The 26709-nt window shown below is 40.2% G+C and overlaps 1 protein-coding gene across 1 annotated transcript in view; it reads left to right on the forward strand.

Moving 5' to 3' along the window:
* Positions 1-254: 254 nt before the first annotated feature.
* The window catches only part of Invadolysin (leishmanolysin-like peptidase, invadolysin), a 241179-nt gene continuing 214724 nt past the window's right edge, over positions 255-26709 (forward strand). Inside the window, exon 1 of the mRNA XM_083141170.1 lies at positions 255-377. Coding sequence (XP_082997296.1) covers positions 258-377 — 120 coding nt within the window. The 5' untranslated portion in view covers positions 255-257. The remainder of the gene's footprint in view (positions 378-26709) is intronic.

Consider the following 26709-nt stretch of genomic DNA (forward strand, 5'->3'; position numbering starts at 1 on the left):
CCCGTTTTGGAACCTAATCGCCGCCACTGGATCGCACTTATTAAACTGTAGATCCAGTCCCGATTATCCTCCCTAGCGAAATTGAAACAAAAATTCAAGCAGTGTTGCCATTAATTGTAACTGGTGCGCGCAACACTGATTCAGGAGACGGTCAGCTGATTTCTTGCTTCCCCTGCGGCAGGAACGAGAATGAACTTTCCCGAGTTTAGTATATACGAATCGACGCGAGAGCGCGCTGATTCAGTTGTCGAGCAAACATGGCAGCGAAAGTGAGGTGGAAAGTGTGGTGGCTAGTGATTTTGGTGGTTTTTGTGCTTTCCGTCAATGGGATGTTCGTTCACAGACATTGCAGTCATGTTCATCCGAAAGATGATGAGGTAAGGCTGCCTTTTGTTCTGATATCAGACCCCTCCGTAGTCTAGTGAGACTAATTCAGTCTGTGCTGCCGAGCCGGTTTTTCTGTTTACTCGGTTTTTTGTCATAGCGAAAGCAGCTGTTGCAATGTTCTGGAGGGAAAATCAGCTGTGTATTGTGACATGTTGAGTGTGTTTCTGCAGATATTTATAGAAATAGTTTGTTTGATATTTTCTTCCCCGACAGTGGAGTTTCATTATCGACAGCGTGGTGAAGTGGAAGTGCATAAAATTACCTGCTGTCATTTCGTCCGAGTTAAACCACACATTTCTTACAAGAAGTTCATTTTGTCTTGCAACACACCCATGTGTAATCGACGGTTTTTTTTTGTACCTTCTTTCTTTGAGGAGGGGTTAATTAAAACCATTGAAATGTATCCTTCCCCATAATTATAAAAAACAATTCATAATAACTTTTTCATAATCTCTTCCCAGGAGTGCACACAGGAACTAATAAGTACAAGTTGACTGACCAAAGTCTAGCAATTGTTATCCCATTCTTCGCATTTTCCTTTTTGGTGTGTGGTGCCCTCTCCTTCCACAATAATCAGCTACTTTTTTGTCACATGCATAGTTAAGCCAGAGGTTTGCAAGGGATTTTACCACCCCCTCCTGGAAATTGGCGTAGTTCATTACGATTTTTTTTTTAAAAAATATAATCTTATTATTTTAACTGTTGATAACTTTTGTAGATTTCAAGTTATTAGTGTTCCTAACTAACAGAAACCATGAGTAAGCTCAAAAAGTTAGTGTAAAATGCTTTTTTGTTTGCTTTGAAGTCCACATATGCTGTCATGGACCTACAGTTGAAAGTGGGGTTTGCATTTGAAATACTGTGCAATGTGCCTCCCACTAGAACTTTGCCATATTTCTCCTCTACCAATACAAGACACACACACTGAACAGGAGTGTAAAAACCAGCTTTTGGCACTAAAACACAACAGTGATGTTTTGTACAGTCTGATTGATACACATTATAATACATATGGCATAAAATGTACATCAGTCTGTGAATGGTATGAAATATGAAGACTTATGAAAAGCAGGTGTGCTAGTTATTCGTTTATAATAATAATGGTTACCTGATTTGTGTTATTTCTGCAAAACCTTCTGCAACCTAATCACAGTTCTAAACTGATTATTTTTATAACCCTGTTCCTTACTCTACCTGACATATTTGGTACACAGCTTGCCCTCACATCTTGTCACTGATGCAAAGAATATCCAGATATACCCAGCATTGTTTTAACTAACATCATACAACAAATTGGGAACAATAAATGTAAGACCATTTTCAAGGTTTTCAACGTACAACTCTTAGTGGAATATTGAATTTTCAAAGTCTGCAGTTATCTATAAGATATTGAGATTTAGAGTGCCATCAGACTGTGACATCTTCATGGGGGAATAAATTATACTTATTCCTTCATGAACAAGAAGGTTGACAGAGTTGGTTTTTTTAAGTTTGCTTGGAACTGTACCGAGGTTTAAGGTTGGCAATGGGAACATGTAGAATCAACACCCATACTAATTAATAGTATAAAAAATACTTTTTTTAGGCAAAAAATTCTAGATCCACTTGTGTGTGGTAAGAGACCCTCTTATCTGTAATTAACATAACCTAAACAGAACTAACCTGTTTGTAATTACTCTTCACTCATATTTGAAACAGTTATGACATGCTTGATTAACATTGCATTATTAGGAGGGACAAAGCATATGATCCACCAATATCATGTATTTTTTTCTTCTGGGATATTGGGGAAACGCGTCTCCTGCCCCCTTTCCTATGTGCCGTTTTGGTATAATTTAACAATACAGGGAATTTCTCCAATTTGTTTGAAATTTCGGATACTTACTAATTTGGGTCTCCTAATCACGAATCTGCACTTAAAATTTGGCGCTCACGTATAGAAATTCCTGAATTATGGCTAGCCCCACGCACCATTGGCACGTGGTTAGGTTAGGTTAGGAAACATAGTTAAATTTTAGGGTCGTAGTAATATCAGGAATATATATATTTCGTTCTTTAAGTATTCGAAACGGAAAATCTTGCGATAAATAATGAGCAATTGTGCATTGTCGGTTGCGATGACTGACCCTCTTATTTTGCAAGTTTGACATGTGAGCGTCAAATTGTAACTTCAGATTCGTGATTAGGAGCCCTAATTTAGTGAGTATGCCGAATTTCAAACAAAATGGAGAAATTCCCGGAATTGTAAAATCGCTCCCCCAGGTGTTACTGTGTACTACTATCAAATGCAAGCGATTTATCAGTTATGGGAACTGCAAGAATAATAGATATTGGTTTGATAGTTACTAAGTTAATGATTTCAGTTGTGTATGTATATCAATTACCACTGCTTAATTGCACTTGCTCTTATCCGGTGTTCGAAATGTGGGGAATGCGGGGGTTCTATCCCCCCAGTTAAGAAAATTTCCATAAAGCATCCCCCCACTAGGATAATTTGGATAAACATCCCACATACTGCATTGTCTGCATGTTGGTCCATACATCTCCCAGCTATGAATTTCCACTGAATTCTTATCCCAAATGTCCCAAGAAAAGTAATTCATATGCCTTCCATTTTGTTAAAGAAAGGTATTGCTGTAATGTGAAAATTATGTTTGCTGTGCAGTGTGATGGCCGGATCAGATTTGCATGATGGAGGCAACGCTCAGCTCAGTTTAATGCAGTAGTAAGTCTAACATTAGTAATGGCGCGAGTACTTTTAGCTTCTTTAGCACATGTATTTTCAGTCACGGGGGGAAGGGGACCTAATGATGACGCTACAGCCCCTCTCAAAAGTTAATGTGATGAAAATTTTCAAATGATAGCAGTAAAGAACTCTGGAGAAATCCAAGTAGTTGTTGATGCAGACCTCCCCGTTAAAATGACTCCTGGTTACCATTTTTTGTCTTTGAATAACTTTTGCAACAAAGGGTAAAAATGGTAATTTACGAAACCTGAGCACGCTACTTTTTTTCAGTAAGAGATTAGTAGAAACCAAAACGTACAACCTGATATTGAAGCGTTAAAAACGTTCTGAATAAACTGCTTTGTCTGTAACTAGCTCATCCTGCTGCTCAGATTTATTGTGAATTTTCTACTTGCCAAATCAGACTGGTGCCAGGAGACTCAGACCAGTAGGAAAGCCCATGACGCGTCACTGTATCGAAAACAATTGTTGTCCAGGCAAAAATAAAAGTCAGCGCCGTACCTCGCTCTCAAGAAACTTTTAAGTACCAAATGTTAAATAACTTCTATTCCTAAACCCAAAGGTTTATTGCCGCAACAGTCAAAGTCTTCCATCCATTGGTTTGGTTTGATTTGGTGTTTTAAGTACACTTTGTGCACAGTAAGGCTAATCGGGACTGGACCTAAAGTGGGATCCGAGCCACTATGTGCCTCCACCGTCTTCCATCCATGAACGTTGCGAGGGGAATGTGGCTGTCAAGCTGGTCAGTCGAACCCTTGGTAATTTACATCACTAATTTCAAATTAGAAAAAGAGGAAAAGGCTAATTATTTTGATTGTATGAAACAAAGCCCGGTTAATTATAATTACTATTACAGTAGAATTGCCGAAGAAAATAACTCGAACAATTGAGTGTAAAATGTCGAACTTGTACTACTTAATTCAGAAGTAAGTGGTTTCGGGTGAGCTTTCCAAATAACACAAATGAGATTGTTATGCAAGAGATCACATAACATAAGACGTAACCTTCATAACAAAAATCCCCCTCTTGAGCTAGATGTGTTAACGTTAAACACAAAGTAGTATTGCCTAATATTGCAATGAAATGTGAAAAATAAGAATAAAAGTGGTAATTGATATGCATTTATCTGGTGTATCGAGTAGGGAAAATTTCATAATAATAATACATTGTTGGCAATAAAAGTAATGATTTGTTTTTATAACTTTATGATAATTTTTGTATTTATTATTTCTATTTTTCTTCTAATGTACGGTTCTTACAAGCATTAACACCCTTTTTAATGCAACGTTTCGGGAAAACAAAAGATTTCTTTATCATATATTTATTTGTAATTTGGTCATTGTTTAGCGATAAGGTTACAATAAATGTCTGATGAAGAGAGCCTTTGTTATCCCGAAACGATACATCAAAAAAGGTGCTTGCTTGATTGTAATAACCGTAATTAAAAGAAAAGTTACACGATGCAAGTAATACGTACATGCAAGAAGAATATTATTTATACTATTCAGTATGTAACAACAATCTGACTTCCCCCTCCTTAACAAAATTTTCTGGCTTCACTCAGGTTCGGATTAAGACGAAATTGGGCCTGATGCTGTACTAAATAAACTGTTTAACGTAAAATTGATAGCATTAACTTGAAATCTTTGGTGAACAATAAACACAACGACGTTATAGTTACGTCACAGCGCAAAGAATGATAGTAACTGTATAATAAGTAACGCTGTGTCTAGGCGTCCGAAATTTGGGCTCCAAATTTCATTCTAAAATTTATTTTCAGGTTAATATAGCAAAAGAAAACTGTTCAGCTTTCGGAAAATTCTCGTCTGTTTTCATCTGGGCCTATTTCAGGAATGGGCATAATGCTGCAGCATCAATAGCACCCACCTTAATCAGTCACTGGCTACATTCACACTTAAATCTTTTCCTATCGTCGGCAATATCAATCCGATCTTATAGCCTTTCTACAGATCTCTTACCACCGTCAGGTTTCCTCACAAGAACCTTCTTTTTCTCATGCGTGCCGCATGGCACACACATTAACAAATTTTCGATTTAACTGTTCTAATAATATTTGTAGATGTAGATTATGAAGTTCAGTATTATATTATACAATATTTTTTCCTGGTTCTTCATCTCGTTTATGTCTAAATAGTTTTTAGAATTTTGTGTTAAAAATAGTTAATTTATATTCTTTAGTTCGAAGCATTACGAAGTTCCCCGATGGTGTGATAACGCAGTTACCTTGTGGCTGACGGGTCCCGAGTTCGGTTCCCGATGGGTGCACCTTGCTACGGACCCGAATTTAAACTGTAGGTCCAGTCCCGATAAGCCTATCTGTGCATAAATGGGACCCAATCAAACTTTGAAACATTCACTATCTCTATAATTTGTGGATGTGATTTAAACAGTACCACGCTGTAATCACCCACCTGAGGTGGGTCTCCAGCGTGACTTTCAGACTGTATAATGCAGGTGTAATTACTGTTTTGTATATTTTAACCTTTAGAGTATATTGTATTAGACAAGAGGATGCAATATTATGAGTACAAAAATAACATGCATTACCTGAATTAACTCTTGTTTTCAACTTTCTTTTTGACAGTATTTTAATACGTTCCTAAGTACTTACATTTCGAAACTGTATTTGTAGTGTTGCCCACGGGACGAGACGGGACAGGCTTTTAAAAATTCGAGACGAGACGAGATTGACCATGTGTCATAAGACAAACGAATATTTTCGGGACGAGACAGCATTTCCACGAGACGAGACAGGCCAAAGTCTCGTCTCGTGGGCAACACTATGTATTTGTCAATTTTATTTTATTATATAACATTTGTTTTCGACGTGTATTTTCCAATTCCTAAACCAATATCCTTAGCTGCTTTTTAACATAGGCCCTTTACGTTAGTCTTAAATTCCTATTATTACCTCAACCTCTTATTTTATTATGTAGGCTCGGAACGAGTCAATTATTTTTAAATGGTTTTTGGTTTCTTTTCATGCATGTGTCGAACATCCCCCATTTACTTTGTAGTCTCGCAGGATAGGATTTCTTTGTTCGACTCTGCAGTGATAGTGATTACCTACGCTTTTTTTTTAAAAAAAAAAAATATATTTTTTTTTCTTCTTTTAATCTCTGTGTAATTGCACACCGGCTAAACAAAGCCTACAGAGGTCGAAGCGCCTCGTGTTTGTCGCAGTCCGTCCCCTCCCTCCTTCGCCCCTCATTTCCCTTTGAAGCAGGGATTTTATTGCCACAAGAAGACACGAGATCGCTCAGCATGCATTTCACGAACGCAGTGAACTGCAGCGTGGCACATCACGACACCAAAAGCTTATTTCTTGCTTTCGGTCATTTCCCCCCGGAGAAGTGTTTCGGACTTGCTATTGCGTCATTTTCTATAGTTTGTCCTTTTGCTATTCCTAGGGCAAGTACAAGCATCCGATATTGCTGCACTTGCAATTGTTATTTTACTTCGCTTTTTGCCACCTTTGACTAATCGGAAGGTCGAGGATGATTAGATAAAGTTGACGGAGGGCCAGATCCATGCACAGGCCTTGACTCGAACCTGGGAACTTCGGTGACAAGGTCAAAAGTCGACCACTTAACGTTCTCGGCCACTGAGTGGGTGCTACACTTTCTAGCAGCACCTTTACTCATTCAGCTTTTTCTTTTCACTTAGAGAGTAATCACTAATCGGGACCGTCGCTGGAAATGGGGGGGGGAGGTCCTCAATCGAGTTTTGGTGGTGCTTGCTAGTTAGTGGCTTTGGGGCCACAAGGCAGAACTTACATAAGACGGCCGGAGCGCGGTGCGAATAACATCACCTCAAATGTATAGCGTCCTGCCTCCACATCTGCCCATTGCACGTGCCATGAAAGCACATAGCAGGGGTGTGTGTGGCTGGCTGTGTGTTTACGTGGCCCGGAAAATCAGCAACCTTGAAATGCGGTTCATCTCTCATTGTTTTGTGTGTATATTCACATTTGTGGAAGTGATGTGATCATCACCTCGCCCCAAGATACCCATTTATTCGAGGCTAGGTGAACCATAGACCCACTTTATATAGGGACAAGGTCGGAAACTTTTCCAACTTTTAGGTTCCCCAGTCCGGGAATCGAACCGAATATCTAGCGTGGTAGTCAGGCACCCTACAGACTGGACTACCTCGGTTCCTTATAGTTTAAGTACAAATGGTCACACGAGCACTTTATCTGGAATAAAATATTTGTTTAATTTGCATAATAAGTATTATATTTTCTATATATACACGTCTCCTTCTCCAGTTCATAGAGCTAAATCTTTAATTTTTCTCATAACATTGTTTTGAATACTCGACCATCTTGTCATCCTTCCTATATGCCCTAGCTGTCGTACCTGTGGTGAACATGGATCTTGCCATTGCATGTGCGATGAACACTTGAAGATGTGCTTTGAAATTGGGTGAAAGAGTGAGTGAAATGGGGCGAGTACCATGTGTTTGACATCTAATTGATAACACTGTAAAATATTGGTGTTACGATAACTGGCGTTTAGAAGTTCACTGTTTAATCATCTAAGTTTGTTTTAAATTGCAATTTTTATCCACTTTGGCTGATTGGAACAGTGCTGTATTTACGAACTTTTCTCGGGGGGAGAGCTTGACCATTTTGTTTAATGTCGCTCACTATGGCACAGTGAACATTTAAAATTAAAAAAAAACACTAAGTTGCTGACCAAGGCAGTTTATTTCTTAACTTAGTTTAGTTCTTCATCTGAGGAAGACCCTGATGCAGGGTTGAAACGTTACATGTTAAGTGTTTTTACATCTTAATAAACTGCCTTGGTCAGCAACTTATTGTTTTTTAATATGGAAACAAGGTTTAATTTATTACAATTTAAAATTACTTTTAGAACCTTTAAAATTAGTCTGAATTTTAGATATTAGAGGGATTTACGATGTGTTTATTGACTCTTTTTTTGTTGACATCTCCTGGGTCAATTAATTTTAGACGTCAAGACGGGGAGGGATTATTCGATCTCTATTTATTTCGATATTAGGAGCTTTGTGAAAATATAACAAAATTGTTTCAGTAAACCCATATATTCCACAGAGTTTTCCGAAAGACTGAGAAAGTCCTAAAGTCATGTCTCAGAAGTGTCCCCGTGGTGTGAGGGGTGCTCCTTCCACGTAGTGCACCTAATAGTTAACCTCACTTCCACGTAGTACACACTGGACTGCAGACTAACGAGGCTCTGGCCCCATGACCAGTATAATTCTGTGTCGTCCTGGGGTTTGGCCTTATTTGTGCTGAGCGCCCTTTTTAGCCTCAGCTTTTAACCAAGGTAAGGAAATTTTAGAATTCAGGCACGCTTTTGTTTTTGTTATGATAAGGGGCTAGACCTCTTATAGTGTGACAGGTGCATAATAGCCTAAGTGCTGACGCACCCAAATATTTTAATTCAAATTCAGAAGTGTTACAAGAAATGTAGCTGAAAATTGAGATGAGGGAGGAATGTTCCGAAATTAAATAACTTTCACTAAGGAAAATGAAATTACATGAATTGATAATATTACATATTTTGAAGGTGCTAAGAAAATATTTAAAAAATGAATGTAAATTTGTGTGAATGTCACATTCGTCACAATGGAATTGCCCTTAGTTGATTATTTTTTTGTTATTTTTAGACGTTGCTCAGGATGGTAATAATATATGTTTAGACTCTTAATATAAAGTCGAGTCTGACTTACTGAAATTGTGGCTTCGTAGGGACTAGAACATGAGACCTCTTGCTACATAGAGTTAAACATTTCACACTCTCTCTCTCTCACGAATATCCCACATCCGGCATTATAACCACACGGTGCGGGAACCCAGGACGAGAAGCGGATGTTACTGCAAAGTAATTCTCCTCAAAACTGCAAAAAAATACAAAAAGCACGAACTCATTGTCGCCTCTAATACCCATACAATGTTTGCATGACGTGTAAGGAAGTGGTAATAGCACCTGACGAGTCACACAAAAAAGTGCCTTGTATACAAGATGAAGCTAAACGGCGACTCTCTAAGCAGCGTAAGCATGGAAAATCTTCACATGGTTTTACGGGAAGCAAGGGTAAAGAAAAGAAACAGAATGTCCATTCATCTCGGCTGAGAGCAACACTTTGGAAAGTCTGACGGTGGCGGAGCGTCACGCATGCCAGTTGGTTGCCGCAGCGTGAAACGTAATCTTTGTAGTTTTCCATACAAATAGCTGAAGGAATTGAGGGAATACTCACTCCGTACCCGTATGTGGCCCGGAAAATCAGCAACCTTGAAATGCGAGTAATCTTTCATTGTTTCTTTCCTCCGTAGCGGCAGGAGGTGGATGTTCGCAACAGTGAATTACGGTGCTGCTTTGCCAGAATCAGAGCGCGCTGTTCGCTGTAATATCGCAACATTCGAGGAAAGGAACAATGTTTAATAAATCAAGGCACATTATGCTCAAATCCCACAGCAACATGAAGTAATGGGTGACACAGCTGACGCTCTAAATTTCTATCCCCGAGTCGAGAAGAAAGCTCGGTGCCTTTTTATTTTCTCTTGTTATCCCGGAATATTCCCCACTTGGCTCAGCATTCGAATGTAAAAAAAAAAAAAAAAAAAAAAAACTGGCGTGCCCAGGGTTTTCGAAAGGGGCCGGCGTTAAGTATACTTTTTTAGTAGTCAGCCCTTATTTTGCCATCATTTCCTGCCTTAGACGATCTTTTTTTTTTTTTTTAAGGAATACTGGGCCAAAGGGGAAGTTATGACCCCCACCAACTCCACCTTGGGCACACCAAATATAGGAAGCCGACTCGGTGGGCGTTAAGTGGTCTCTCCTGCGAAGTTCTCTGGTTCAAGTCCCAGCTTGGGCAGGGATGTTCTTTGTCAGTCTCCTTCATCCAGTTCATCTTCTCACAGTCGCGATTAGTCCCAAGTGGCAAGGAAGCTACACTAATTATCGAACATACTCAAAGCAGGAAATGAAGACGCTGTCTAATAAAAAAATAAGGCAAAACTAATCCCTACGAAATTCCGGGGGCGCCATTGTCCGAATAAGAAATGTATAGTGAAAAATAGCAATTTAGTCACAAGTGTACGCTCCCCAATACAACAAAATTATTGTCTATTTAAGCAGTAGGGACTGTACGTAGTAGGGCCTCCCTGGTGGCGTGGTGCTAACGTGTTTGGAATGGTGTAATACAACCCCGTAACTAGGTATTGTTTTAGATGTGCCGTAATTAATTTTGAGAATTATTTTGTGGTACCTTGCATAGGTACACTCACGGACACTTCTGGGTTGTAACAAATAGAATCATTGCAACTCAGATGTGTCCGTGACTGTACAAGTATTTGAACAAATCTAAGAGAACAGTACTATTTGTGCAGAAAAATATTCACTACCATAAAAAATGGAACTTCGTTGTCTAACATATGTTCGCAAAGTTTCGTCTCGAGTCTCAACATAAGTAGTCGTGCAACATATGCACAGCGTGGTAGAGGAAGATTATTTCCGAAACATCTTTGGCTCTTATGCATTTGAAGCATCGGAACGAGTCAGAACTCTCGAAGCAGCCAATTAACCAAGCGAGCCGCTGACGTCATGTCAACCCAGAACCTATCGCTAAGCCCGTTGCTCAGGTTTTACACGCCCACTAGGCTCGCTAGACAGATTCGCGCAGTTCGCTGGAGATGTTCCGAAAGTAATTCGACTCTACATCCGTAATACACCCAGGTAGAATGCGACGTTAAATAAACTAAATCAAATCAAATGTACAGTCGTGGAAAAAAATACTTCCCCCATAAAACTACTGGTAATAAGGCTCTATGAGGGAAGTACTTCTTTCCATGACTGTACACAGCGTGACCTCACACTTTCGCGGCGTCCAGAGATAATGAAGTTAAGCGACTTTTCGTAATAACATTGTTGTGTTTCGACACTGTGAACAAACAAAATAAAATGGGAATTTTATATTGAATGTATGTAACCACGCTAGACAGTGTTACAGTTCTCACTAACAGATTAACTGTGCAGTTACCAAAAACAAACTCTTGTGCATGACCTACCTATAAATCAGTCACCGCGTCCCCCAGATACACTTGTATTTGTATTTGACGTCGCCCTTCTACCTATTTTGGTTAATCGCGACGTTGAAGATGAGTGATTAGATTAAATTGACACACTCAAAAGAGCGTCCTTTTCTAGACCGGGATTCGATCCTAGGAATTACGATGGCGTGAATCACTGGCAAGTTATAAAAGCTCCTATCTTGGCAACATGAAGGAATGTGGTAGGGATGACGAAACCGAAACGAGACTTACAGTGATCTCGTTCTTTAGTAAATATTGAAAAAAATCATGGAAACCAAAATTGCTTAATAGCGCAACTTATTCCTTTGTACGTACAGTCAACGGCAATACAAATGTGACACCTAGATCCTGAAATACTCGCTCCTCTGCAAGACGTTACGTGAGTTGCCTAAATCTACGGCAGTGGTAGAAGCTGCATTGGAAATTTGCTATTAAAATCCACATATCGCCGTAGAGTTAGGTAAAAAAAGTCATAACGCCTAGCAGGGAAGCGAGCATTTCAGGATCTAGGTGTCACATTTGTATTGCCGTTGACTGTACGTACAAAGGAATAAGTTGCGCTATTAAGCAATTTTGGTTTCCATGATTTTTTTCAATATTTACTAAAGAACGAGATCACTGTAAGTCTCGTTTCGGTTTCGTCATCCCTACCACATTCCTTCATGTTGCCAAGATAGGAGCTTTTATAACTTGCCAGTGATTTTGATACAAGTTAGGTGACGGAAAAGATCTGAACCCCCCCCCCTCCCCAAATGGGTGCAAAAGAGCAGCAGGAACGACCAGCTTGCGTGTGCTGACATGAGCAGCTTCTGCCGAAACGCCCGGGTAAATTCCACAAGCCGTACTAGGGTGCAAAGTTATTATCTTGCCTTTCGTGATTTCGCGTGCGTCGTGCCGTTTCATGGCGTTCATGGCACGAGGTCCACATGCCGCCTGTGCTGCTTGATAAGGTGAATGAACAAATCCAGCTCTGCTGAACGACCTCCGGTGGAGAGTGCAGGCAAGAACAAAGTACAAATTATGTTCCCGCTTCAGCGACATCCACACTTGACAACCTTCCATCGATTAAAATTTTCATTTTCAAAAATTTCAAATTTAAAAAGAAAAAAATTGAATTAAAAATATTTTATCTCCACGATGGCCGATACCGATCTCAATCTCGCCACCGAAGTTTCCTGGTTCGAGTCCTGGCCTGGTCATGAGTTTGAGTGTGCCTGTACATTATAATCTAATCTTCATTCATCCTCATCTTCATTGTAAGCCGAAAGTGGCAGAAAAGCGACGTAAAATAGGAAAGTACAAGAGAGAGAGTTTGTACGTCAGCACTTTTGGCAATTTGTACCCATCACAATATCCAGGACCAGGCCTCTTATCAAATAAAACTTAAGGTTGTAAGTAAAAGACAAAGTGATAAATATAAAATGCATCATGCAGAGATGAACTCCTTACGACGAGCAAATGCGCTATAAGTCTATGTAGATTAATATAATTAAATCTAGGCATGAATCATAAACGAGGATGCCGTATAGAGAGACAACAGCCAGTAGTCAGCTTTGATAAATGCTGTCCTTGTTGTGATACCGAAATAGCGTCTCCAGTTCATCCCATTGTAGAAAATCTTGTAAGAGACCTCCTCCAGGCGATCGGGAGTTGCGATCTTTATATAAACATTCAGAACTGCGACGGGAGAAGTTCTTTAGAACTCACCGAAGCTTGCAAGTTCGACTGTGATCAGCTTCTGTGCGCAATTATTCCATTCATGAAAAGCCTGCAAACAATGATGCAGTTTGTCGATGACCTCAACCGTGAAACGCATGCCTGATTGTCCGTGATACGTGCGTAACACGTCGGAAGCCTCGCATTGCTTGTTGCCGCTAATTAAATTCTCACACTGCGCAAGCAACGTGACATTTTGCCGTCCACTACTGTTTTCTTCTCTTGAACGATCAGTGATTTTTGCTTTCATAAATGTCCAAAGAATTCCACATGTACAGGGTGTCCCCGGAGAACACCGACAACATTTTACAGCGTGTAGAGAATATAAAGGCAATTTTTATATTAGTAATTCTTTAATTCCTTGTAGAGCCGGCGTGGGCAACTCGTCATATTTGTGAAAGAGCGGTGTCTTGTGCACGCATGGAACGCGGAGCGAACAACATTTTCATCGAGATTTGAGCAAGTCAAGAGCTCTTGAGTTGCAGTGTGTAGAAGGGAACTTCACAGTGTACAGATCACTCGTGAGTTGCCCAAGTATATTTGGGAATATTCAAGTAAATCTTCCTATAGTTGGGCCTTTGCTGTTGTCTAGATATCTAGTTTCGTGTCACCTTAAGCCTGTTTTCTATCACAGATGTCTGGACAACAGCGAAACCAAACCACACGAAGTTGTATTTGAACTCGACGGAATTCTAAATAAAGATAATTTTTCAGACTTTACAATATCATAGCGGTTTTTCGAATGTAAAGAAATTTTCGAAAAATACTTTGCTGACAAGGAAAACGACACGTTGACACACAAGTATAGTACTAATCAAAATATATTTAATCATGCTTTCAGAGAAGCATTCCTGTACTTTAGCACATTACCGTACGGTCACTTTGGATCCGATTTCTGCCTAAGGTTTATTACACTGCCGTGTTCGCCGGTGCTCGACTGACTGACATACTGGTAACTGATAGTTTCATGTGCACTGAAATGGCCGAGTAAATGCGACAGTGGAAAATCTTTTGTGAAAATATTATTGGAAAAGGTGGGTCGCCGAGATTTTGGAAGTTTTATTTTAATTGTGTGTATTTTTAATAACAAAAAATGTAGTTCATGCTTTGCAAGCCTCCTTTAATTTTAAACCATAGTATCCTTGCTCTCGATTGTATAGCTTTTGTTTATTGTGTTTTTTCTAATGGTTTACGGTCATGAGGCAAGTTAATAAACCTTATTGTCTACTATTGTCATCCAAACAACGCAAGTAGTTGGATAATTGACACTACACTTCTGGCGAATTGGCGGGATAAATAAAATTACTTGGTTCCATTCGTGCCCTGTGAAACATGGCCGTTCTCTCCAGAGTAGCTCGGCACCAGTGTGACCGCTCGCATGTATGTACAGTCACCGGCAAAAAAAATGGGACACTTAGATCTTGCATATCTGTTTCCCTGCAATGCGTTTTCTGTGGTACCTATATATTCGGAGGTGAACGAATTTTAATACCAAATTTTCAATGGTAAGTTATGTAACCACCGTAGAGTCAGGCAACACACACAACACCTTGCATGGAAGCGAGTATTTCTGGATCTAGGTGTCCCATCTTTATTGCCGGTGACTTTACATTGTGTTGTTCGTTTTACAGTTTAACGCCAGTGTAAAAGTTCGACTGACACCGGATCCTCGTCGAATTCCCAACCGCCAAACTCGGTGACTAGTTACTAGAGTTGGCAATCTGCGGATTAGTCTCCGCCGTCTATTCAAGTTCCTTTTTCTCCGACGCTTTCAATTAATGGCCACCGTTAATGGAGACAGCCACCGTGAAGGCCTTGAATAAATTAATAGTATTGGGTATGCAGATCCTGACTGTGTTTGTTTTGCCGGTGTTGTGCTCGTCGACTGTAAATAATGGGGTCTGCATAGTTCTCATCATGTTCGGGAGAAATATCATTAGCACAGTTATATTTTCGCCAGCATGTACTTGCTCGGAATTTCCCAGTAATATTTAAATCACTGGTGGGGAATACCATGTTACTCTGGCCAAGAGTTCCGCACAGCTGGTCGCATGTAAACGCATCCGACAGTCTCCATTTCCAGGTTTTCTTCCCGCGAAATAATTTGTTGAAGCTGCTTGGTTTTTAAACTAGCAGTTTTCCTCTTTTCCCACAGTGGCGTCACCAGAGATTTTTTTTTGGGTGGGGGTTCAGGCGGGCTCTGCATTTCTCTATACATCTCTATATTAAGGATGGACATTCGAATCCCAGGATTCGATATCCGAATCTTCAAATATTGGGTTCCGCCCGTCACTACTCTATATACTGTATACCCAAATGTCAACCTCTCTCCACGTAATACACTATGGAGTGCATTGTTGCAGACTAACGAGGATCTGGTGTCTTCACTCGTACCTAGTATAATCTTCTGTGGAATATGTGACATGTCCATGTGTGTTTGTATGTGATTGTCCTTTCATCAGTTTCATCTGATCACCATTCACCCTCTTCGCGATTTGCCAAAAGCGGCAGAAAAGCGAAATAAAATGAATCAAATTAATCAGTCTATATATCAGCGTGTCTCATCTCTTTCTCCCTCTATCCCTTTCTTTCTTCCTATGTTTCTCTTGCTATTTTATTATTTCCTTTTCCTATATCTTTCGCTATTCATCAGTTCTCATCTGCACCCAGACACGTATCCAGGAATTCCTTTCGGGGGGGCTCAACACCATTTCTTAAGGGGTATAGTAAGAACCTCACATGTTATTCGACGCTCGGTGGGCGCCGGGGCCGCTTCCATCGTTAGATTTGAACCGGCCGGGGATCGAACCCGGGACCTTTATCATGGTAGTCAGACGCGTTACCGACTGAGCCACCGCGTCGCCACTGTAAGGCTGTCATTTTAATCAGAAAGTGAAAACTGAACATTTTTTACCACTCGACTCCTCAGTTTCCATGCATTAACATTGTGTGCCGGAACCATCTCAGTATGTGTGTTTGTATATGTGTTTGTCCATTTCTTCTCATCAGGCATAAAAACATCTATGGTGTCTTTGAGTGTTTTTACGAAGCTGTTACACATGCATGGGATGGACAATCCACTCGACAACGCCACATACAAATTGTGGGCTGCGAACTAGACGCAGACAGCTCTCGAATATGTATCTCTGATTCGAGCCTGAACACCACTACGTGTCTTGTCCTCCCATGTTTGCAGCTCTTATAAAAGCCGAAACCCACCAAATTGTTCAGATTCAGGCCTTGGCAGTCACAAGTGTTCAAAAATGCCTGTCACAGCTTCCGCTGTCTTGTCATATATCGGCACGAAACAAAGGAAGTCTTCTCGAATACAGCTGGATCACGAAACAATTAATGCACAGTGAAAACCCTTCCGTTCCTAATGTTTCGTCTCCCAGTATGATCAAATGCTTATTCATTTATCTCCAGTGACGTGCCCAAAGGAGGGTTGGTGAGGTCATAACCCCATTTGACCCAGTATTCCTTTTTTTTTAAAAAAGAAGAACGTCAAAGACAGGAAAAAAATGGCAAAATCAGGACTGACCACCAAAAATAGTATGCGTAACTCCTCTCCCTTCCGAAAATCCTGGGCACGCCACTCTTTATCTCGGACACATTTTTTTTTAAAATCAACTCACCAGAAGTTTTTATCATTCCGTATTGGAGATTGAAGTAAGATGTGTTCTTCCTGTAGGTTTGGATATGATCCTTTAGGGTGCTGTTGTCTGCCTGCCTTCACATCTAACCTTAACAAGGCCCTAATTTTCCATCCTTGTGACTTGGATTTTCAAGACTTAGGAAGTTTTCAGACCGAAGGGACACGCGATACATGTCAATTGGAGTGGGCCAATCAACAGCAACGTTTCACACCATAGCGACACAAAAGGCCGCACAAACCTAGTTTCGACTTGTGAAATCCTCAGGCGACATGGTGTGAAATCTCCCTTATTAGGCCACTGTCATTGTCACCTCGAAGTACCGTGCGTCCATTTCGATCTGCAGCCGAGAGATCGGGAGAAGCGTGGCGGGCGGCGCTGGCGGAGATGCCGACATTTGCGGCCTGAAATGCCCGCTTATTTTTATGGACATATGCAGACATTTATATAAATATTGCAAAACGAGCACTAACCTGTGTTATAAGAGTATGGTTTTAATTTTAGTAGCTTAGTGGCTGTATGTGCTGATGATTTTGACACTACCATCTCCTGTGAAACACGGCGTAGAGGTTTGTTTGGATAACTTTCTAACGCTGCCCCAATTTCATCGAGTTCATCGAGGAAGCTCACGAAAACCATTGACTTTTAATGGTTTCGTCGGCAGCGTAATCTTGATACAGTGTTGCACATTCGAAACCTCCAAACGATCCCCATCGACACAAAACTCTTTCAAGGATATAAACTTAAGCAGGACGTTGCTGGTCAAAACTATGATTAAAATGTTTTATTATCTGTGACTCTTATCGTCACTTCTAAAGCGTATTTTTTTGTGTATATAATTGCAGAACTTGGATGAATTACAGATGATGAATTATAACCCAGGTTAGTGCTCGTTTTGCAATATTTATATAAATGTCTGGATATGTCCGTAAAAATAAGCGAGCATTACAGGCCGCAAATGTCGGCATCTCCGCCAGCGCCGCCCGCCACGCTTCTCCCGATCTCTCGGCTGCAGATCGAAATGGACGCACGGTAGTAGCTCTTGTTGACCACAGAAGAAAAAATTATCCTCAACCGGTGGGAATGCTCCTCAGTTTTCTTCTCTCTCCTATATTTTCTGTGCTTGTTCACTATACAGGCAACACCTTACGATTTGATATACACAGGACATGTACTATGTAGATATTTTAACGAAAAATCAGTTGAAGTCAAGGATGGCTAGGTGGCTTAGTTGATAGAGCCCTGTTTCGGGTCCTGGTAGAGCCTCCTGCAATTTCCGCCTAAAATGTCTACATATGAAACATCTTCTTGCTTTCTCTTCTCGACATCATAAAATTTTCGGCTGTCTCTTTATTGTAGTTAAGTGTTTGAATGTATTTTGAACCCAATAGGCTTAAACAAAAGTATTTTTTATAGCATGAAATTCTCGGACTGCATATACGAAATTTAGTTCTGACAAAACTAAATCATCACTCAAAACTTTGATTTTCAGTTGATCTATGCAGCTTATTTCTGTTTTAATAAACCACTCCAATATCCGGTACTGCTGAAATATTTACTTTAGAGAGAGAGAGAGAGAGAGAGAGGCCTTGATCTCTTCGGCCCTCGACCCGAACTAGCACTACATTGAGGCCCCGGAAGTTCTACTGTCGTCAATGTCTTAATTTTCGAATCACTATATCTTATGAAGCAACCAGAGGACGCTGACTGATCACTAATCGACTGTATGAATTGTCACACTTACCTCTGAAATCTCATTAACCGATTCTTTGTAGAGATGAACCGAAAAATTGAATCCGCGTATTTATATCCTCATTATATTCTAGAACGTTCCACAGATAAAACGATTCGTTAATATTGCCAGTACTTGACTCCTCTCATTCAAGAACGTACCCTCTCCCGCCTTCCAGAGATTAGAAATTACAACGAATCGCCCTACGTGTGGCGCTACCTTTGTTGTGCAGCTTCCAAATGCTGACAAGTCTCTACATAGTGCTCAAGTGCGCTGCGACAACACCGAAAGCGCAAGAAAAGTGTACGTGCAATATTATCAACAACAGGGTTATAGAACATTCTCCGTCTTGCCTCGATAATTGTCTATCTCCTTAAATAATCGTCACATTATTCAAAAAGCCAAAAACCTAATTTTATCTAGTGAAAAATAAAAAAAAATCCTGGGGGGGGGGCCTCGAGCCACCTCACCTCAACCTCACCTTGGACACGTGCTTTAACAATAACAGGGTTATAGAACATTCTCTGTCTTGTCTCGATAATTATTTCTCCCAAATTATCATCACATTATTCAAGAAGCCAAAATCCTAATTTTATCTACTGTAAACAGAAACATTTCCTGAAGGGGGGCTCGAGCCTCCTGATTCCCACCTTGGATACGTGCTATTGACAATAATAGGGTTATAGAACACTCTTCGTTTTGTCTCGATAATTATTTCTCTCAGATTTATAAATTTATTATCTTCACATTATTCAAGATGCCAAAAATCTAATTTTATCTAGTGTAAATTGAAAAATTTCCTGGGGGGGGGGGGCTCGAGCCACCTCATCCCCACCTTGGATATGTGCTATTAACAATGACAGGGGTATAAAATATTTTCAGTCTTGCCTCGATAATTATTTCTCTCCTTAAATTATTTTCACATTATTCAAGAAGCCAAAAACCTAATTTTATCTAACGTAAACTGAAAAATTTCCTGGGGAGAGGGTCGAGCCCCCTGCGCCCCATCTTGGATACGTGCTATTATCAATAACAGGGTTACGGAACATTCGCAGTCTTGCCTCTATAATTATTTCTCTCCTTAAATTATTGTCACATTATTTTATTTCACACCACAAGAAACCAAAAACCTCATTTTATCTAGTGTAAACCTAAAACTTTCGGGAGGGGGGGGGGGGGCTCGAGCCCCCTAAGCCCCCCTCTGGATACGTGCCTGTCTGCATCTATTTGTATATATTTCCTTTGCATCAGTTCGTCCATTTCTCTCTCTTTCTCAGTTTCCTCTTACGACGGTTGTTTCTGTCTCTTTCATCGTGTGTACCTTCCTTTTTTCATTAGTTTGTTACTCTCTTTCATTTTCTTCCTGCATCGTGGTCAATTATAGTGATGAGAATTATTTATTGCTAAAGAAACAAAGATAGAATGGAAATTGTGTGCTTTTTATTCGGTTTTAGGCCAGGACACCTGACTGCAGTGCGTTGCGTTCATCTCAGACCCAAGAACCTACAAACTATGAAATATAAACTTGGAATCAACTGGATAATTCTCCTGCGTCTTCCTTCAGTTATTTTTTTAATGCATTTGAATTGTTTATATTTACTTTTACAGTAGAAGTGTTCTGAGCATGAATTAATCTAAAATAAGGTTTCCCGCACAATAAGTTTAGAGAGTCGTCGTAAGTTTCAATCATGGTGAGATGTTTGAAGTTCTTCCTTTTTTTTCATCGTTCATTCTGATCATCACGATTCAGCCTGATCTTAATGTTGCTAATTATATGTTCTCAGCTTTATGAAGATCTATCTATAAGCATATTTAAAAATAGTAGTCTAAGTACTTCGAGAGTTTGAAGAAAGAATATTGAGCATACATTAAAACAGAATATAATTAAGTGATCAGTATAGAATTTCTCTGCTGGAAAATGTTGTCACGTGAACTGCTTATCACTGGCAATCTTGACCAATCATTTTGTTAGGAAATCGAATGATATCTCAATGATGTACAGTGCGTGACATCTCTTGACAGATGTAAAAACTATCGAGTTTTTTCCAGGCTCTTAATGTTCTTTTGTAACAATTCAAGCATTGAAAAGCCATCAGCAATCACGCTGAAGACAATTCCGGAGCAAAGTGAAAAAAATAATAATTATTATTAGCTTTTCTGCATTAGAAGGTATATATTATTCCCCTTTGCTAAAAGCGCTGTACCTTTGCCAACACCCTTCTCAAGTGGCTTATCGTGACTTTCCAGGTGCATGATTTTACAACTTGTCTGTACATGGAAAGTATTTTAGTTCGAGCAAAAAAGAAAAACAAGAAATGGTTCCGTTCCATGACTAAGTAAATGTGTTCTTTTTTTTTCTGTCAGAACGTTGTCCAACCGTATATTTTCATCCATTTTCGTGTGAAGCAAGGGATGGAAGGAATCCGCAAGGGGAGAGGGTGAAAAGGAAGTGGAAAGGCAATAAAGTTTTTATGTAGCCAGTTATGCGCGTGTTATGGTCACCTTTTTCTGTTGATGTGGCCAAAATAGCCATAAATGCGCAGTTTACGACATAATGAGAGGAAACTATTATTTCTTTGACTCTGGTGTGATATAATAAAGAACACATATGCTCTGTCTGGTCACATCAGCGGTGTTGCATAGTCTCGCTGCGATGTTGCTAGTGTGTGAATAGAAGGGTGGACTAATGTGTATAGATTCTGAACAACAGTAAAAAGTGAGGTTATTTTCGTAACATCTCTGATAACAACGATAATAATAATTATTGTCATTTCTCTACTATTCAAGTTTTATCAATGGCTGTCCCCCTTACAAAAATCTCTGGTGTCCCCCATGTAATTGTGTATGTAGGTGTTAAGACATTTGGCAAAAAAAAAATTGGAATTGAACTCTACTCAAGTATTTCTTAAAGAACTTGAAGAGTACAAACTTTCCCCATCTCTCCTGAGTCTCCGTTATTTCACCCTAGACATGACCACAAAGAGCTTATCTTTGATTTTCTTATTCCAAGCTTGTATAGTTTTGTTTGAATCATGTTGAGCAATATTTTGTAAATGTGCCAGTGGCAGAAAAGCGACGCTATAATAAATAATAAATACAAACACTATATACTTCTCCGAAATGCCAAAAAATTAAAAGAGATGGGAAGGGGACCATTTCCCCTCACCCCCTTGCAAATATGTCGAAAAACATGCAAGTAATTTTGTCTTTTTTTTAAAAAAAAAATCACAAACTGATTTAAATTTTAAAAAAAACATAAGTCATTATTTTTATCCACCCTGCGTTCGGGTTTGGGAGTACTAGGAACACGGGCCAACCAAAATGGCGTAGTCACCCTATTTGCACTAAGAACGTTTTGGCTTCGAACCTGGTGTAATGAGATCGTCAACTGCCATTTCCTTTTCGTCTGCTTGGCTGCTTTCGGAATTACTACCTTTGTTCCTTTTACCACGTGAACGCCATCATGCAAAATTACAAGAAGAGTTGCTCTGAAACAAAAGCTGAAAAAAAAAGAATAAGAAGGAAAGACAAAGGGCTTCTTGCTGCATGTCTGAACCTGCCGCTCCGAGTCACGCATCTCTTGGCGGCGGCACGCGAGTGCGCCGTGACCAACCTGACCGGAGAGGTGACGATTTGCTGATGAGAACAATTCCCTTGGTCTTCATCCCTTTCCCTTTCGCACGGGCATTGTTTCGCGTCGCGGCGGCCTTAATTGCGAAAGTAATAGCAGCGTACGGGTCATCCGGTTTAATAACACCCGCCTGCAAATTTACGTAAGTTATTTTCTTTCTCTTTTTGTTTTTCTTCTTATCCAGATCTCATGAATTAAGTTGGGCCCGAGGAGCGGGGTAACTTTCGGTTTCGTTCTCGCTTCTTCTTCTTTTCTTTTGTTCGCTTGCCAAGACGGGAGAGGAAGAAGCTTCAGGAGGTATCCAGCTTCCTGCGCTCTCCTGTCTCGTGGCACGCAAATCTTTTTTGTCTCTCTCTCTCTCTCTCCTTCCTGCGGTACATATCGTTTACCGCTGATTCGTATTTTCACCTTTCACCAGAAGTGGGAGCACAAAACCCTTACCCCCACCTCCTTAACTTCACAACTAATAATTCCATTTAACAAAAATTGAATTAATTTACTTTGAGTGAAGCAAGTCGAACGTGAATAGTATATATATATATATATATATATATATATATATATATATATATATATATATATATATATATATATATATATATAAATACTGAAATTAGTAGTTTGTACTTTTCATAAAAGCTGTTTGGGTGTAAGAGGTGACCCTTCCACGTAGTACACCCTGGACTGCATTTTGCAGACTAACGAGGCCCTGGCGTCTGGACCAGTATAATCCTCGTAGGGCTGCGTGTGTTTTGTCCTTATGTGTGCTGAGTGCCCCTTTACAGCCTCAGCTTTTAACCCAAGTAAGAATATTTTAGTACCTCGACATTACAGTTATATTAGCTATGGTAAGGGGCTGGACCCCGTATAATATGACGGGTGCAAAATAGCCTAACTGCTGACGCATTCAAAATTATAAATTCCATCAATCATAAGAGCTTCATTAGTTGTCATTCCACCTTTATGCTCAGAGACTGGGACTAGACCTATATTTATGTGAGATCTTAACCATTGTGCATTACAGCTGAATGTCTAGACACCGAATCTTTCCACTGATATGAAAACTTTTATGTCAGTTTATGAAGAACACGTGCACATATACCGTATATACCATGCATATCCAGCACTGGAAATTCTCTGTATATCCAAGACTGGCCATCCAATAGACGTTTAAGGAGTATCCATGGATCTGATCTGGACAATTCGGATATCCCTTGAAGATGTGTGCAGTTACAGTTACGCCATCTGGGAGAAATTAGAAGCTGAAACAGAAGCACTCAGAACACACATGAGCGAAATGCAACGCACAACCCCTTGGGCCTGTTAGCCAGAGATTCGTTTGCCTGAAAGAGTGTAGCAGCTACACTTCCAGTGGTTCCCAAAGTGTGTGCCTGGGCGTCGCGAAAAGTTTCAATATTTTCACTGAAATAACACTTACTTGTTAGTCTGCACATGGTTTTAGATATGATTGTTCCAAATATGTGCTTATTTAGTACTTTTTACATACGTATGAAATGTTCCTGAATTTGAAATATGCATTTATTTTTTTAACTTAAGGCAAGCAACCTAACCACACTATACTGATCGCAAACCCAACTGGCGGGTGACATAATTTTTGCTACATAGCTCTATCTGTCCACCACTCGTCTTCGTGGGTGTGTAGCTCGAGGATTGTCAACAGCCTCAGTTGCGAAGAGCTGTAGGGGTAGCATCGCTCTCGTTACAACGTTGCCAAGCGTACGTCTGTTTTTGTCAGTTGTCTTTATTACCTTGTTTGGACAGTGTTTTTGTACTAACCTTCCGGGCTTTTTGTACTATTGTACAACTTCTGTCTAGTAACGGCGTTGATCGAGTCTCTCTCTCTCTCGTTTTACAGTACGTTTGGCAACATGCTGAGTATCCGACGCTCATTTGTTTCGTCCCGCCAGGAACTTTCGGTGCCTTGTGACTCGAAAATGCCCGATGTCAGTCGAATAGAATTCAACTGATCGTTGATTCGTTGCTTTCCAGCCGCCAGTTGGGATTGCGAGCGGTATAACTGAGCGTTGCAAGTGTTAGGCAAGACCTACATTCTGACTTGGGCGCAGTGGGAAAAATCTTGAAACACTAAGTGCGCCGTGAAACAAAAGTTTGGGAACCCGTAGCTAATTTCCAGGCGTGCAAGGAACATTTGAGAATATTCCGAAAAGATCTCCCGTTACAGTTTTTTGTTTTTTTTCGTCTATCTCTCTCGCCCTCTGTGTGTCTCGCTTCTCTCTTTATCTCTCTCTCCCTCTCTCTCCCTCATTCTCTTGTTATTCTTATCCTTTGGTTTGCTTGAAGCATCACACATTCTCGATCCGCGAGTGGCAGAAGTTCGCGCTGTTGCCACGTCGGAGCACAAGCCCGTGTGTTCGGAGGTTTACGAGAATGATTGATTGATTTAGTTTATTTTACGTCGCTTTTCTGCCACTTTTGGCTAATTTCGAAGATGGGGACAAGTGATGAGTTGTTCTTTGTAATCCATAAGATACAAACTGACAGTAGTTGCTCGATAGATCTTGGATGAGACAAAGTGCCCCAGAGAGACGCAGCCCGGTTGACGTTGCCACCCATTGCGCAGGAACCAGCGACTTTTGTCCCGCTTTCGCTTTGCTTTTCCCATACGTGGCACCACCGCAATTCTGCCCAGGAGCCTATTTTCATGGTCATGTGTTTAGTTAAAACTTTTCATTACAGAATTTAATTAATGAGTCAAGTCCGAGAGAATTTTTCCCCCCAGAATAGTAATTTTGGGGAAGAAGAGATATGAACATTATTTTGCAGGGTCATGATTGGAAGTGTCATGAGTGTTACGGTATGTATACCGTATACCACATGAGCATGAAGTGAGCTGACTACAAACTTTATCGTAAAATATCGTCATATACAATGGACCGTCTGCGCATTAGTGTTCTTTCATCAGTTTCATTCTTCAGCCTTATCGTCACAGGTTGCCATAAGCGACAGAAAAGCAATGTAAGGTAAAACATACACACTGGTCTTTCCGTGCGTCCCCATTTCTGTTTACAGAACATCCTTCAAGTGCATACCCAGGAATATTTTATAGTGAGGTCGACCTGTGGTTACTACAGAGCGCTACGACGCCAGGGGTCCCGGGTTCGAATCCATGGGCATGGGCAGTTGTGTTCTTTGCAGTGTTGCCACGTGAAGGGAAATTTCCCTTTTTGTAGGGAAAATTGGGGCGAATATTAAGTCAAAGGGGAAGAGGGAAATTGGATAAAAAATTTAAATAACAGGAAGTTTGAAGATATTGGGCTCAATATTAATACAGATTACGTTAGGTCTGTTTCGTATTCACATTTTTTCCTGTCATTTTTTATTTCTACCCCTTTGGATAGAAGCCTATTTCGTCTATTTCTATTTTGTTTTATTTCACGTTGTTTTTCTACTTCTTTGCTTAATAGCGACGATAAGGATGAACTTACGAAATGGATGATGCAAAGCAAGGTGAACGGGAATAATACTACAACTATTGCTGCTACTAATTATTATCATTATCACTTTTGTTATTATTATTACACGATTTCTTTAGATGAAAGGGAAAATTGGGCAACAAAGGGAAATTTGATCTCTTGGAAAGGGAAATTTTGACCGTCAGATTGTGGCAACACTGGTTCTTTGTGGTGGTATTTAATTAATTTCATCATTCCATCATGCATCCTCATCGTCGCGATTAGCTAAAAGTTTCTGAAAAGCGACGCTATATAACAAAAAAATAAATTTAAAGCGGGTTGAAAGTGGTGCTGAATATGACAATAATTCTGGGTAGAAAAATGGAGGGAATTAATGCCCTATTTTCTTCAAGAAAATGTAACCCTGACCTCTCCCCCCTTTCCCCATAACTTCGTCTTCGGCCCTGCTTAACTTGTGGTCTATTTTTCTTCTTTTGGCCACAATTCCATGACGTGCTTTATCCCATTTCGACCAACGAGAACGATTTAAAGTGCAGATTATATTCTGAAGATAATTATCTTTTCGTCACACATGAGATTTTTTTCACGTTGTTTTTAGTGTGCGTTTGGTGTTGGCTGTCGAGGTGCAATTCCAAAATTGTGATTACGTGTTCCGTGAAGCCAGGTGTTAACGCAGCAGTGTGTATTCATTAGCAACGCTCCAGCAGGAAAGCAATATTGCCCCCCCCCCCCCCCCCCGTTTCCACCTCTCTTGTTCCCACGGGAGGAATAGAAATGCAAAACTGCCGCCAAGTTTCAGACGTTGCCGGAAAGGGAGGGATGAGGGGATGATTACTTGTCGTAACGGACAAGAAAGGTTGGCAATCACTTAACAAGGCCGTGGGTGTTGGTAGTTAAATCCTGTATCGTGATGGGAGGATGCCTGTCCCTTTGGCACAAACAGTAAAATGTAGGTGTTTTTCATACGGGAGCGACGGAAATAGATGCTTAGGTAAATCCATAAATTGGATTGTTTACATGTTTTCATTTTCATCACAAAGAACACTTCTGAGAGAGAGAGGGAACGAGTCATATTCTTATCCTGAAACATTGAAGAAATATGAAGGAAGCGATAGAGAGAGAGAGAGAGAAGGATCAAATAATGGAAGATACAGGTATACATGGTGAGAGAAAAAGATAGAGGGAGACTAAAGATGAAAATGAACAGACAACAATGATTGATTGATTTGGTTTATTTTACTTCGTTGTTCTGCCACTTTTGGCTAATCGTGAAAATGAGGGTGAGTGATAA

Source organism: Lepisma saccharinum, chromosome 1 (assembly GCF_977018435.1).
Source record: "Lepisma saccharinum chromosome 1, izLepSacc3.1, whole genome shotgun sequence".
Taxonomy (NCBI): Eukaryota; Metazoa; Arthropoda; class Insecta; order Zygentoma; family Lepismatidae; genus Lepisma; species Lepisma saccharinum.